The following is a 15,732-nucleotide window of genomic DNA, read 5'->3' on the forward strand; positions in this document are numbered from 1 at the left end:
GCTATTGCTGTTTCTTCAAATTATCTGGGACATTCCTCCCATTTTTAAGGATTAATTAAAAAGGGGGAAAGAACTAGTTTTTGTTTCAAGTACACATGGTATTGAAATGATATAAACTGTGGTCTAATGGTATGTTTCCAAACTTTAGGGTTAATTCTCCTCTTCAGAATGGCAATGAAAAAGAGATTGGAAACTACTACTATTACAACTACTACTACTACTATCTGAACAATGGTTACTCTAAACTAAGATTTAGGGAAACCAGCCAGGATCATACATTACAGATTTCCATTTATTATTTCCCTAAATAATTTCTAAGAGAAACTACAGCTTTTATATTTGGGGGAAGCAAATAGCCATTACTAATTAAAAATGAAAACAACACCTTCCTAGTTCAAACATCAGATAAAATTAAATCATAGTGACTGTTATGTCTGAACAAGGCCATTGTGCTCCATATAACTCTATGCTGTTCATTTCAAAAATGACATATAAATCTTCAAAATAAATAGTTTTATACAAATAAGCAAACATATACGTAGCTAGATACAGAGTTTTCTTCCACAAAAAGAACACTGTCTGAATGAAAGTAAGTGAGGGGAAAAAAAGGAAATCAGTTATCATGTTGAATTGTAACCTAACAAAGGTATTAAAAATCACTGAATTCTTTGTAAGAAAAAAATTATGTCAGAATATAAAAGGAACTTCAAAACTGATCTCTATATACTGACCTCCCTAAATAAAAGAGCAGAGGTTTTTACAGAAATATATACAGGTAGTCCTCATTTAGTGACTGCCTCAGACAGTGACTGTTTGCAGTTAAGACAGTGATGAAAAAGTAACTTTGTGACCAATGTCTATATTTATGACCTTCGCAGCATCTCTCTCAGTCATGTGTTCACCATTACAGTCAGTTAGTATGCACTGTCCTGGGCCAGACCTGTTGTTTTTTTTCCCCTTTTTTTCCCTCCTCAACGGAGTGGAGAGATTGTTTAAACAAGATATCTCTTCCTGTGCTGTTTTCTCTGCAGCATGTCCCTAAAAAATTCTAACCGCAAGTTAACATGCTCAGCTCTGTGGCCTTAATTAGTTGATTAGAACCCTCAGGCTGGCTGGCACTGCTACCTGAACACCGACAAGACCCTAATCAGTTTCACACAAAAGGCTTTTGTTCGCCTCCTAAGCAGCTCAAGCTAGGCAAACAGCCAGCTCTAGGGCATTCCTTTCAAGGTGCATTCCCCACTGTGTGCCTGCTAACTCACATGTAATCCATTCCTCTCCAATGAATGAAAATACAAACATTAATTCCCTTCTTGCTGATTATCCCAGCATCAGGGTGAGCATTCCGAAGAGCGGGGGAGTGGGGGAAAAGGGCTGTAAGATTTGCCCTTTTACCCAGCTTCCTCATCAGTTGAGTTCTGGAAATCTTTCCCACTGTTTGGGCTCACCTGGCTGTTTGGGGTTATATCTATCTCACACTGTAAAGCAAAGCAAAGCTGATGTAAAATTGTAAGCACATTCGTGGACATGTTATTTTCACTTAGCAACTGTTTCACTTAACAACCAAGTCACCGGTCCCAACTGCAGTCACTAAATGAGGACCACCTGTATTCCTTTTTAGACATTGTAGAAGGAGACTACCGTTAGTCTGTGGTAGGCAAAAATCAGGAGTCTGGTAGTACCTTTTCAGATTAACAAATTCTATAAGAAGGCATACGGTTTCATGAGCTACAGCTCACTTCATCAGATGCAACTTTCCTGTGGTATTCCTTTTTAGTATCATATACTTCTCTGAAGCCTCAACATTTATACAATTATCTAATAAAATATTTTGCTTATAACACCATGCTGAGTATCCATACACCAAAAGTGATCCTGTCCTATTTTCTAATGCCACTCTTAGTTTCAATAAAACTTTGAAATTTTTCTTACTTCAGGTGAACAAGCTCATTTTCCAGATCCATATTTCGTTTACGAAGGTCTTCCAACTCTCGGTCTGATTCAGATGCTCGGACCCCCATAACATGATCAACAGTAACACTGCAGCTTCTGAGCTTCTTCTGCAAAGCATTTTTTTCTTTTTCGGCCCTGAAATATGCAATCTTTATGAATGCAACAGCACGCTTGCCTTCATATGGATGAAGTATGTAAAATTAAATGTTATTTTTTAACAATACATATTTTATGCATATCCATTAAAACAAACAAACCCTTGAAAAATTCACTTCCTTGCAACTTCATTTTCATTTCTTTAATGAGATACACCTTTTTCAAAAGTGTATCCAAATGTGTGCTCTAGAAGCAACTTGCTAAAAGAGAGATATTGCCACTCAAGGCCATTATGGAATTACCTACTGAGTGATACAGTACATATGAATGTTTTGCACCATATTTAATTACATCCTTTGCTAATAATTATTTTCAGTAGTTCCTTGTGGTGATTGCTAATGAAGTAGTAAGATTGTAAAATGAATTTTACTTATGTGAAAAATATATTACAGCTCAGAACGTATTTTCAATAAGAAGTCAATTCCTATAAAAATACATTTAAACTGCTATGAGTTTTGACATCAATAATAATAATAAAAAAATTAAAAAAATAAAACTTACTTGGAAAAAAGTTCCTTTATTGTGTTAAGCTGTTTGGTTAAGGATTCTACTTCCTTTTCTTTTTCTTTCAGCTTGTTTCTCATTCCATCAGCTTTAGACTGCCATTTTTTACATTCTTCCCATCTAATTAATTCTTCCCTTGTGTTCTATAAAGTATAGAAAAACAAAATGAATATTCTTCATAATCTGCTTTAAAGGTTGGCAATTTGTCAGTTTCTTTTCTTAAAAATATGTGCCTCTGCATGTATAAACAAATACTATATATAACATACTTTCCAATTAAAATACTCATGTATAATTGCAAAATATGGGGAGGGGGCATAACATGTCAGAGATAAATCATATTGTCTAAGAACATTTTTATATCATATTTTCCATACCCTGTCTTCTCTTGGATTCTTTTTTTCTGATTCATCACTCTTCTTTCCCAGCTCTGTTTCCATTCTTTTTATTTTTCTTTGAAGTTCCTCTATTAGAGTTTGATCATCAGCCTTGCCCTGAAAAATAAGGATTAGTTTAAATTATTGTTTCTGTATACCACAAGTGATATAATACTACAGCATTAGTACAATCTGACAAGTATGAGTATTTCATAATTAGCAGTTTTGCAAGGACTTTTGGAAAAAAAAATGGATAATGCATACACGTGCTCAGTTTATGACTACAAATGTTATATATGTGGCTAAACCTGGAACTTCAGTTACTGAAATGACATAGAGCAGCATGCAGGAAACATGTGAAAGTATTCTTCAAGCTTAAAACAAATTTGATGATTTAACAAATGTGCTGTAGGCAGATTTGTACATGCATGCAGAGGCTTGTTTCAGGACTGGATGATCAATTGCAATGCAAAACCCCACAAAACCCCAAGAAATGTCCTATGGCAAAATGTACTATTTACCTGAATTGAACTGGTTAATCTTTTAATCTGCTTTTTCAGTTCTTCATTTTCTTTTTCTATATCATCTTTCTCCCTTAGAACTTTCGTATATGCTTTCATTTTTTTCTGAAGTTCTTGATTTAAATCATCCATATCATCTAACAGAGAACTCTCTTTATTTTTGCTTAATTTAAGGGCATCTTTAAGTTTCAAAAGTTGGTCATTTAAATCTTCTGTCTGACTCTGAGAAATTAATATATATATACATATATATATTATTCAGGAGAACTAAAAAAATGAATAACATTAAATTCATACAAAAAAATGTTGAATGCATTAATTTCTGACAATAGTACAGAAGAAGGGATCTTACCCTATTCACAAGTCACAGGAAAATTCAGTTGGCTCCTACTTCAACATTAGAAGTTGCTTTATGCCAGTTCATCTCTTTTCCCAATATTACCTACTTTGCAATTCTTTTTACCTGAGATCCCATGTACTAGAAGGAGAGGGTTTATAAGAGGGTTATCCTAGACTTATGGTTCCTGCTTGAGTAGAAAATGGAGACCATGGCCAGGAAAGCCTCTGCTCAGCTTTAGCTCGCATATCAGATGCAGCCATTCCTGGAGCAGGAGGAAAAGGCTACTATATACAGTGTCTGGTGACTATGATTTATTTTATGGATTAATATTGATTTTGAGAAGTTTCTGTTTTGGTTATATGTATTCTAATGACTTTATATTTTATCGTTGTAAGCCATCCAAGATCAATGACTGAGGTGATAGACCTGTTACAGTGATGCTTAAAGGTTTGAGAAACCTTTTGAATGTTCAATATTTCTGCATAAATATGACCTAAAACATTATCTGTTTTCCACATAAGTCCTAAAGCTAGATAAAGAGAACAGTTAAACAAATCAGTCAAAAACATTATACTGAAAATTCAAAAGGGTTCACAAACTTTTAAGCACCACTGTATTTTTTTTTAATCTACTTGTCTTTCTTTTTTCCTTTCTTTTTATTTGCTGGCTAAACACCGTAATACAATTAAATTGAATTGAACTGCTAGCCCATTGTAAGAACTGAACTACAACACTCTAGATGTAACTGATTATTCCAAACAGCTAACACTATGAAGGAAAATAATCTAATATTTTATCTAGGAAAATATCTTGGAAAATATTCAGAACCATATTCTTTTCTGATATACATTATATAAATAATCATTTGCCTATGAAAGCTCAGTTTGCAATACTTGTGTTGCACTTCAAATGGTACAATATTCTTTTGACTGTGCTGCAACAAACTAACAGAAATAGTATTTCAGCCTTTTTTCCCTGATTGTAGAAATAACTTATTACACATTGTATATCCAGTTCCATTTTGGCAAAGTGGCTGTGTAATAGGAAGCACCATCTATACATCTTCCTATTTTTGTATAATCCACATAGACTTATTTAAGCAGTTATTTTAGATGTCCTGATATAGCAGAAATGTGTGTGACTGTGATTGCTATATCATGCTCTTACATCTTCATAATCTTTTGATACTGTTTTTCCTGTGTAACCTGCTATAGATATATTTTGGTAAAAGAGAAAGATACTTATGCCTCAGATAACCATTTCACAATAAATACTGTGCATCTAAAACCCCAGAAAGATGTATGCCCCCTGGAAAGCTTGATGATGTACTTCAAAAACTCTAACTATATTTGATAACTGTTAATGGCTTAACTAAAGCAGAAACTTTTGAATAAATAGCAATCACTCATATCATGCTTTCTCAGCTCAAAGTTTCAGAAATTACCCAAACCAGCTGGGGTGATAGCCCATTCTTTTCTTCTGGCTTGCCTCTTCTATTAATGATCCCCTTCTATTAATGATCTCCATTAATTAGGTTCTTAATTTTTGGCTAGAAAAACTTGTAGAGACCAGTAATTTCCTTAGCTGTACCATAAATGAAAGTATTCCCAATTACTTAAAAAAAAAAATAACTGAACACTTAATTGTGTATCAACTGGTGGGAACCTCCAATATCAAAGATGCTGGAGAGTCCAAAGTGTGTTTTTTTTTCCTGTGCCACCATGATAGAAGAGAGAGGAATAGCAGTTCTATTTCCCCCTTCTTGATTTATTTTAGATAGATAGATGGATAAATATTGTATTTTGAAATCCCACCTAATAAAATAAATACACCCACTCCTCATTTAGTGAACAGGTTCTGTTACGACTTTGTTGTTAAGCAAAATGGTCACTAAGTGAACAAGTGACTGAGAGAAGAGAGAGAAAGAAACTGTAAAGATCGCTGATTGCTGCTGACTCATTCAGATGAAGTTCTCTCGTACAGCTACACCAGTGTTATTCTCACCATGGTGTGCATTGCTGTCAAGTGCACAAAATTTGGTTGTAAATGCATGCATTTGTCAGAATTTTTTTTTTTATTACCATCATATTTGTGAATGGTCACTGAGTAGTTGCTAAATGAGGAGCGGGTATAGCTTTAATCTGCATCTATTACAGTTATGACACTTTTTGGGGGGAGGGGGGACAAAAATGCAACTTTCAAAGTGGGATATATTTCTGCTAGATACTATTTTGGTAAGAAGACAAACTAGGCAGTATTGTGCAAGCATGCTTCTTCTTTTTTACCCTCAGTTCCTTTGTGTGCTTATCAACAATTTGTTGAACATTCATATGTGCCTCCTTTTGTGATGCTATAGAAATTATCTGTTGTTCTGCGGCAGCTGTCATTTCTGCTCGGAGTTCCAGAAGTGCCTTGCTCAAAGCCTAAAAGTATTATTAAAAACATAGGGATGAGCTCTACAAATAATAAAAAAAAATAGCTGTGCATTGTATTTGTATACATACATTAGTCCAGAATTTAATTTTCTTAGAACAGGAGTTGCAACCTTTTCTGGCTAAAGTCTTCGAATAACATGTTTGGAGTAAACTCCAAAAAGTAATAGATAAGGCCACAGAAAATTTAATTTGATTTTCTTTATAAATAATATTAATTAATTCAATATATACACTTAATAGGACTATTTAGTAATCACATATTTAATATTTTCTCCCTTTTATTGTATTAAACAATGTACAATGATAGTAACTTTTGAAGATCTCTTGAGGCTGTACAATCTTCAGTTCTCTGAGTGGTATACTACAGACAGCTCCCCAAGTAACAGTTGTGAGGCAAGATAAAGGCTAAATAGACTTATTTTAGGCTAAAATATATTAAATTCACATTTCGATTAATAAATATATTAAAATACAAATATATATTTCCTTCCATCACATTAAGTGGATAATTCAGCAGCCGTGGAACTTCAGATCAAGCATCCTAGTTGAGAATAATTCCTAACTGAGCTTACAAGATTTGGCTCATTATCGGCTCAACTAGTTATAGCATTCAAGACAGTGCTGTTTCATTACCCAGCCTTGAAATAAATTATTAACATGACAGTTTAAAGCAGTGTTGTCCAAACTTGGCCACTTTAAGATGAGTGGACTTCCACTCATCTTAAAGTGGCCAAGTTTGGACAACATTGGTCTAAAGTGACCAAGGCAACTCAGGCACCTGAGCAGGTTGGGAGAGAAAGGAAGGAAAGTTCCATCTCTATCTTGCAACCATCATAGAAACAAACCGGGAGAACAAAGGAGGAAAGCTCTACAACAGTATAGAAACACTGAAGTCTACTAGCTCTGTAAAAAATGTAGGCAGACAGGTAGCTTTTCTGTTTTCATTTACAGTTATTTATTATTGCTCATAAAATGGCTTTGGCTGTGTTTGCATAACATACTTAACCTAAAAACGTGTTAATGATTGAACCCATTCCCTCCCAAGATTCACAATCTCAAAAAATTGTGAACTAATCCTGGTTTGACAGATAGGAATTGGTTTCTACAACAATCATACTTACTTTTTGTTGCTTCTCTTTTAAAGCTAGCTGACTCTTCAGTCGTTCCACTAGATTTTTCATTGTAGTTGTTGGAGACCTGTTATTTGCTTCTCTTTGGATCTCCAGCTCAGTTTTTACATTCAGTAATTCTTTACCCATTTTTGACAATAAACTCCTTAATTCTTCTATTTCATCTTGCAGTTTTTTAACTCTATCTCCATGCTTCTCCTCAAGCCTAGTGCAACAAAATAATATATAAAACTGAATTCCACTATTTAAACTGAGCAGAGTCCAGATGGACTAAGAAATATTCAAATATTATTGATAAATATTCCCAAATATTCCCTGGTCTAGAGGAGTAAATTTATATCAAAATTGTCTCTTGGTAACTAAATTCAGCCATGTTGCTAAGTTGAGGAGCAAGGCAATGACAATGGCTCTAAAAAACTATTTTTAAATTTATATAATGATAATCAATTCAAAGTTTATTTATGCAAAACAAGACTCAGTTACATACTCAGTCAAGGTTTTCTAAAAAGTAGCCATACAGATGTATCACAACTCCAGTCTAGACTTACTGGGCCCTGATGTTATCAAACTCCTTGATTTTTACTGCAGTTATTTGCTTTTGCTTCTGTAAGTCAGAGGATGTTTTCTTTAATTTGCTGAGAAGGGAAGCAAGGGAGTTGTCTTGTTCTGCTATAGTTTGTTCCATTTCTGCCAGACGAATTAAATGTTTACTTGCCGGAACAGCTAAAGAAGGCTTTTCAATCAGTTCCTGTAGAACAAATACATTGAAATAAATCTTTATGTACTCATTTATTTCATGTTACCATTTTAACCATAAAAATCAAAGTTCCTTCCCAATACACATGTAAGAAGGGGTTAATTTAGCTCGCATCAATTTCCATTCAGAACATATACATCAGTCAAAATTAGGAACTTTCAAAGCACAATGATTTCAATGGGAGATTTAAATATTTTCCTTAGTCATCATTGTAGTAATATAATAGTCTTCAGATCACAAATTTTACTCTTGATACTAAAGAAACAAATGCAAAACACCAGAAATGATATTCTTAAGGTTTCTTGCTAGATAAGATGTATTAATGAAAGATACAAGTTATTATTTTTGTGCATAATGAAATGCCAAATATAATTAATTTCCTAGTATTTTCTCAATTAAATTGCCTTAAATCAACAGTTAAGTGTCAACCTTACCTGTTAGTTTCATCAATAACTATCATCATCATCATCACCACCACCTTCCCATTTTATTACTATGCCCTAATCATTTAATTTATAAACAAATAAAAGTTATTATACTTACTAAGGCTGTTTGCTTGAATTTATTAAAGGAACTGTCAACATGTACATCTAATTTCTGATGCAGAACTCTGAGGTCCTCTTCGTGTTTCTTTGCAATTTCTTCTTGTTCCTAGATAATACAACATTTATATTTCTTATAACAATAAACTTTATTGATGATTTGAGCTGTAAGACATTATCCCTTTTTCATCTAATTAATGAAAACAGATTAATGGAATTATATATTTTTAGATATGTTCAGTGATATATGTTCATTTTGTTTCTTCAGGCTATCTTATTCCTCCCAAATCTATTTGAATACTAAATCAGATTAATTATGAAATACACAGAAGCCCAAAATAAGTCATCACATTTTCCATTTTCAAAATACATTATTTACTTCTAAGTTTAATGTATGGCCTACTTAGGATTTTTTCCCCCTTTCATTCCTACTAACCTATTACTTCATTCCTTTGTAAGCCTATCTAGGATTCCTTTCATGAATGATGCTCAAAAATATGCGGGAAAAGCAACTGAAATAATAGCAAGATGCCAACTGAAAGTATTGGTACATACACACAGGGTTTTTTTTTCCCAGCCTAGCCACAAATTCCATTAGGAAACCTAAATGTTCCACTTCCATATTTATTTAAGTGTTCAAAATTCTAATACCTCTCGTGCTTTGGCCAAAAGGTGTTGGTACTTTTTCAAAACTTCTTCTTTCTGATTTAATCTAGCTTGCATATTTGCAATGGTCTGGTGTGCAATTTTCAGAGCATGAGAATGGGTAGCAGAGTCTTCATCCATCTGGTCTAGCTCTGCTACCAATCTCTCTCTCTCTGATGATGCTGGCAATCGCAATCTTAGCTCATTTATGACCTTGTCTCGTGACAAAATATTTTGCTCTGCTTTCCACAAAGCAGCTTCTTTTTCTTTTAGCTTCTGAAACCAAAGAAATCCATATTATAGAAAATTATTTATAAAAACAACTTTTAGTAATCCATGGCATTTCTATCAATTACGCTTAAGATCAACCTTAAATATAAAATATGTACAGATTTTTTTTTAAAAAAAATAGGCTTGTAACTTTCTCCAGATTAAAAACACTAGGAAAAGGGCAGGCAGGCAGCTTAATGGTGGAATGTGTAAAAGACAAGTGGTAATGGTAGTGGAGCCAACTGCCGAAGAAGGAACTCAGGATTTTCTAGATAGCAGCTCTGGGAACAGAAAATATAAAAAATAGTAACAGGGCTACTTTGGGGAGAGCTGGCTGGAAAAATTTTTGTTATGAATATTTAATTTATCTTTCACTGAACATTTTACTGTGCTCATATCCTGAAGAATCAGAGCCAGTTACAATAGTCAAAATACCAATAGAAATAATTTTATTTTTGATTTTGTCATCACACCCAAAAAGGAACAACATTAACTTATAAACTAATAATTCACAAAAATAGCATAAACCCATATACTAAGGCTTAAGTAGTCAGAATTTGATCATTCTACTGGTTTAAAGCAATCACAAAGAATTTCAATAAAATTGCTTTTATAAAGCAATCAAATTATATTTATATCTTTACCCTGACATTTCATTAACAACATTTTCTAATTTTCCATTTTCACTTAGGAAAACCTGAGAAAGCTAATCTGGTCTCAGTTAAAACTCCCAAGTCTCCAGCTATATACTATTTTAAGTGGGAAAAGTATTGTTAAGTATTTGTGAAGAGTAAATAAAAACATTGCCTATTCCTAAGCTAGCTTGAATAGTGATAATTTTCTCCCTCTCTCTTGGTTTTATAACATCACTAAAAGCAGAGGATTCAATTAGATGAGTAGTTCTATTACCTCTTCTAAAGATTTGCAGGTGGCTTGCATTTCCAGAATTGTTCGACTTTGTTCTCTAACTGTTTTAAGAGCTTGCTCAAGCTGATGTGGAAGAGGCAAGCTAGGATCTGAAACTGTACCTGTAGCTTCATTAAACTGTGAAGGAGAGAAATAAATGGAAGATAAAGAAAGCAGATCCCCCAAAATATGGCTCTATCATATGGCATTAAATCAACATAAGTACCTTCTGAGCTGTACTTAGTATGTCCTGTTTCTGACTGTCATATATATCCAGTTGACGTTCTAATTCTACTTCTCTTTTATCCCAGGCCATCTGTCGCTCCTCGTGGAACTACAATTAGATAAGAATTTTACATGAAGAATGACATCTAAGAATGATGAAAATATAGCAGTGATATAAATAAACTTATAGCCAAAAAAAGTTTGTATGAGATATTAACAGCAGTAGTATCTACAATATTCCTAAAGTTATATTAATTTTTTAAAGAAAAAATTGACAGTGCTCCTATTTTTTCTGTACCTTGCCCTGCCGGACAATTTCTTCTTCCAAATTATTGATTGTCTGTTCATATTCAGAGAGGATATTTTTCAAATATTTAATCTCTTCCTTTTTCCTGGATAATTCACGGTTTAGTTTCAGTTCTTGAAGACGAAGTTCTTCAATTTTCACATGCCACTCAATTACCTGATAATTTGTAACAAGTCAAAACTCAACAGTAATTTAAACACCACAGTCAATTAATTCCAGTAATTAATTACTGGCTACTAGTATACTAGTCAAGTATCGCAACAACTGTTGTAGTTTTTTAGAAAGGAATTTAAGGGTTTTGAAAGTCCAAGAATATCAACTGCAAATTCTTGATATACCTATACAGACTTTAGTACACATCTAATGACTTCTTTACATTCTGGTCCAAATTAACAAGATGATTTTATAAAAGAAATATAAATGACTATGCACTACTGAAAAGGATACGAAGACCTTAAAAATGGGCAGGCGTGATGGGAATAATGCCCAAACCCTGATCTGGCATCATGCAGGATTACATATAAAAGCTTTCAAATTAAAATTGTATGTCTCAAACCTTTTGTGCTCCTCTTGTATCTTTTAAAGTGGCTACTAGTTCTTCTAATCCTTTTAATTTCATCTCCAACTCCAGTGCTCTATTCTCTGCATTTTGACGTTCTTGCTGAGCTTGCTGGACATCTTCCATAGTTTTCAGTTTGTCATTCTGCAATTGAATCATAGTCTTGGAGAACTTCTCCTGTTGAGCCAGGGGCAAAGCACCACTAAATTGCCTCCGCAGTGACTGAACAGTTTGGCGTAAATGTTTGGCTCTATTTCTCCCTTCAAGTCTTGTATAATATAATGCTTGTTCTTTGTCATCCAATTTCTGCTCTAAGCGCATGTTAGCAGCCTCCATCTTCTGAAGTTTTGATGTTGCAGCCTCTAACCTAGTTATAGCTGTAGCCTCACTAACCTGAAGAGCCAGAATATGCTGATGTAATTTTGCAATAAGTGTTTTTTCATCTGATTGTGCCTAAAATCCAAATAAAATAAAAATAAATTAAATGTGTTTTTAAAAGAATAATATTGAAAAGAGCATTAAAAACAATGTTGGGTATCAGAGATCACACCTGATAATCCAAAATTTGCATTCTAAGTGATTCCACTTCTTTATCTCTAGATTGTTGCCGATTCTCCAGTGCAGCAACTTGCATCTTAGCAATATCAGAAAGCTCTTTTAACCTTATGGCAGAAGTAAAAGATATTGTAAGGGCTAAAGCAGACAAGGTCAGAAAGAAAGGCCTGAGGCTAGATTGGTCTGTTAAAATAATGCATAGGTATCAACCATTCTTCCTGCTCTTAAATGAGTGGCTCTCAGTCCATTGCAACACGTGGAATGGAGAAGGATGTAAGAATTCAATCTTGAATCTATTATGTAAATAGCTTGACTCTTTCAGTTTGCAATAGCTGATTTTCTTTGTTAATAAATTAAAAATTAATAAACAAAATGAATGAGGTTACTTTCTAAAGAAACACATATAAGCTTCCTTTATAAAAGCTACTCCTAAATAATCTTCAAGCTTCTATAAATTTGTAAAACAGACTGGAAATAAGAAGAGGTTAATTTTAAAATGAAAACTGTCAAAGTGTCTAATACTTTTCCATTAAAAAAGATCTTGTGACATATAGGGAAAAGATGATCTATCAGGTAACATATTAGCACACTCCCTCCTTTTTCAGCAAACTTACTTTGATATCTCAACCTTGAGTTCAGTTTCACTTTTCTCCAGCTCCATTATTCGACGTTTATCTGCCTCACTTACTGCTTTACTCACGCTGCTTGACAGTTCATCTCGCAAAGACTGTTCTACCTTCTGTGCTTCGAGGTTGATTTTTGTAAGCTAAGACAAGATTAAATTGAAATGAATTTTACTGAGATAATACAAAACAATTTCTTAATGTACAGCTGGGCAATTTATATCATGTCTGTTTTTATGACATTTGTAGACATGAAGAATGAGATTTATAACACAGACATCTGGCTAAGGCTTAGAATTTAAGTTCAGCTTTGTTTTCCAGTTCCATTTGTAACTCCTTGTGACTTACTAAACTAGAAGGAAGCTCACTTCAAGATACAATCAGTATATATCAATTGTATATTTCATTCAAGGTATGGTATGCTTGCCAAAAAGGCTAGATACAGTGGTACCTCGGGTTATGAATTTAATTCGTTCCGTGACTCGGGTGGCACCCCCAATTGGTCGCACCCTGAAGCAAATTTTCCCATAAGGTTCAATGTAATTACTGTTAATCCATTCCGGCGTCCGTGGACCACGCGTCAGGGGCGGAAAAACGGCCGCAGACCACGCGTCAGGGCAGAAAAACGGCCGCGGACCACATGGCATGGGCGGAAAATGGCTGCAGACCACGTGTCACGGCAGAAAATGGCCACGGACCACGTGTCACGGTGGAAAATGGCCGCAGATCCAGTTCATAACCCGAGGTACACTTTCTTATTACAATTACATCAAAAATGAATATAGCATATTATTTTACAACTGCCTATCTAGTTAAGGAATTATGTATGAAATCATTAACCTCTCTACAAATACTGAAATAAAGATCTAGTAAAGTACATGGCAGCTAGGCTGAATCTAATACTTCTGAAAAGAGGTGGGAAAATATATATTTAATCTGATAGCTGTTTATATTGTCAGAACTTGGGACATTACATTACAGCATAAGATGTTTCTCTTTGAAATACATGAAGCAGGAGTTTAATTTTTTTGTCAGATGTAGCACTGTAAAAGTAATTTCTAATAATATATTAAATATGTTTTATGTTGTCTGTTTTACAGGGGTTATAAGCCATTGCAATCACAACTGATTCTGATGATACAAAGCTGTAATTCTTTTAATCCAATCCATTACCCAAAAGACAGGAATGAATGGCAGAAATCTGAAACAGCAGCAAGATCAACTTAGATTCCAAAAGCAAAAGTCACTTACAGTACAATCCCTTGCACATTTACTTGAAATATATCTCACTGAATTCAATGGGAGCCGTTTACAGGTAAATGTGTATATTATTGCACCTTTTATATCTATATAGATTTTGAGCATGTACATGTTCTCCATTTTAATCAGTTGTCTCTAAAAGCCTCTATCACCAAGAAAACTTTATTATCAATGACAGATAATTACAAATACAACAGGAGTCTATAACTGTATCAAACACTTTATACAAGCTATATAAATAAAGCTTAGTAACAACCTCAGCAAATTTTGTTTCCAGTTCAAAGTTACGCTCTTCCACTTGTTTTAATGTATTTTGTAGGTGTTCATACATTTTCTGAGAATGCTCTGCCCTCTGTCTTTCATTCAGTTCCTTCATTTCAAGCATAGTAATTTTCTTAGAAATAGAAACAATCTCACTGTTTGTTATGGCCTTTGTAGCCTTGTCTGCAACACTGTCTCCTAATAACAACAACAGTAATAATAATATCACAATTATAATAATATCACAGTAAAATGCTACTCATGTGCACCACATACTTTAAAGAGAAATAAAATATAATGCCTGTGTTACAGAAGAAAGAGGCAATGTATTTGAATTTTCCAAATTGTTTGCGCTTTTAATATAAAAGGAAGCAGGAATAATCTGGTATAACCCAAGCAACCTAAGCAAAATGTAGTACAATTATAGCAGATTAATAATTTTTTGATGATCTAATCCCATTTGTGAGTTCAAGATACCTCATTTTTTTTTCACTGAAGGCAGAAGAAACCAGCTTTTCCAAGATTTTATCAAGAAAAAAGGACAAGACACCTAACATATGTTATCATTCAAATACAGCAAAAAGGAAACAAAGATATGATATACCTAAATCCTATGTTCTTTACTCAAACCAATACATGGATTTAACTAAGAATCTTACTCTTAGCAAAGTTAGAATGTGAAATTGGTATTCCATCACTTCCAAAGTAAAAAGAAAAAAATATACAAAATTGTCAATTTGCTAGGTTTATAGAAAAACAGTAAAATGCATCACCATATTCTTTTACAATCACTATGTGCTTACCAAATTTTGCTGTTTGTTCCCATGCTTGTTCAATTGTATGAAGTTTCTCTTTTGTAATTTCTAGTTCCTTATTTAAAGATTCTATCTGATTTTTCAGAGATGTGTTTTCACGCTATGAAGGAACACGCGAAGATACGTTATTTTTCTATTGTAAATATAATTTAAATGAAACTACAGTACTGATAATTCTATACTGGTCTGAATGAAATATATTTTGACTTTGACTTTGACAGCAGTTTTCATGGAGGAGCTCCATGGATCCCTTTTCAATTCTTATTGATAATGAAGTATTCTACTGGATCTGCTGCCAGCTTGGAAAATAAATGAAAGAAACAATATAAAGTTTGTTCAAAGTAATATAATATAAATAATATCACCTCCAGGTGTTCCATATTGTTTGTTCTTTGAACAAGCAAGTTATCTTTTTGAAGCATATCCCTGTATTTAGCAGTTAACTCATTATATTGTTTATTAGCCATTTCAAGGTCATTTACAGGTACACTGTTATCCAACACTTTTTGCAATGCTGCTATCTTGAAAGTTGCCATTTCCTAAGTTAAAAAAGGGAAATGTTTTTAGAATATGAGAGCTTAAATACTATTT

The 15,732-nt window shown here is 33.6% G+C and overlaps 1 protein-coding gene across 6 annotated transcripts in view; it reads right to left on the reverse strand.

Moving 5' to 3' along the window:
- CEP290 (centrosomal protein 290) overlaps positions 1-15,732 on the reverse strand; it is a 61,949-nt gene that overhangs the window by 12,555 nt on the left and 33,662 nt on the right. For all 6 annotated transcript variants that reach the window (XM_088141865.1, XM_088141864.1, XM_088141862.1 and 3 more), the window contains 18 exons: positions 15,507-15,680; positions 15,130-15,241; positions 14,322-14,524; positions 12,797-12,948; positions 12,178-12,289; positions 11,625-12,080; positions 11,060-11,224; positions 10,763-10,870; positions 10,540-10,674; positions 9,367-9,636; positions 8,717-8,824; positions 7,965-8,164; positions 7,408-7,621; positions 6,137-6,274; positions 3,512-3,733; positions 2,991-3,107; positions 2,611-2,756; positions 1,933-2,088 (listed from right to left, as the gene is read on the reverse strand). In XM_088141865.1, the coding sequence (XP_087997991.1) occupies positions 1,933-2,088; positions 2,611-2,756; positions 2,991-3,107; positions 3,512-3,733; positions 6,137-6,274; positions 7,408-7,621; positions 7,965-8,164; positions 8,717-8,824; positions 9,367-9,636; positions 10,540-10,674; positions 10,763-10,870; positions 11,060-11,224; positions 11,625-12,080; positions 12,178-12,289; positions 12,797-12,948; positions 14,322-14,524; positions 15,130-15,241; positions 15,507-15,680 (3,188 nt within the window). The remainder of the gene's footprint in view (positions 1-1,932; positions 2,089-2,610; positions 2,757-2,990; positions 3,108-3,511; positions 3,734-6,136; positions 6,275-7,407; positions 7,622-7,964; positions 8,165-8,716; positions 8,825-9,366; positions 9,637-10,539; positions 10,675-10,762; positions 10,871-11,059; positions 11,225-11,624; positions 12,081-12,177; positions 12,290-12,796; positions 12,949-14,321; positions 14,525-15,129; positions 15,242-15,506; positions 15,681-15,732) is intronic.

This window comes from Python bivittatus, unplaced genomic scaffold (assembly GCF_059951505.1).
Source record: "Python bivittatus isolate LINGU-HERP-01145 unplaced genomic scaffold, Pbiv_v1 ctg000330_np1212, whole genome shotgun sequence".
NCBI classification, from domain to species: Eukaryota; Metazoa; Chordata; class Lepidosauria; order Squamata; family Pythonidae; genus Python; species Python bivittatus.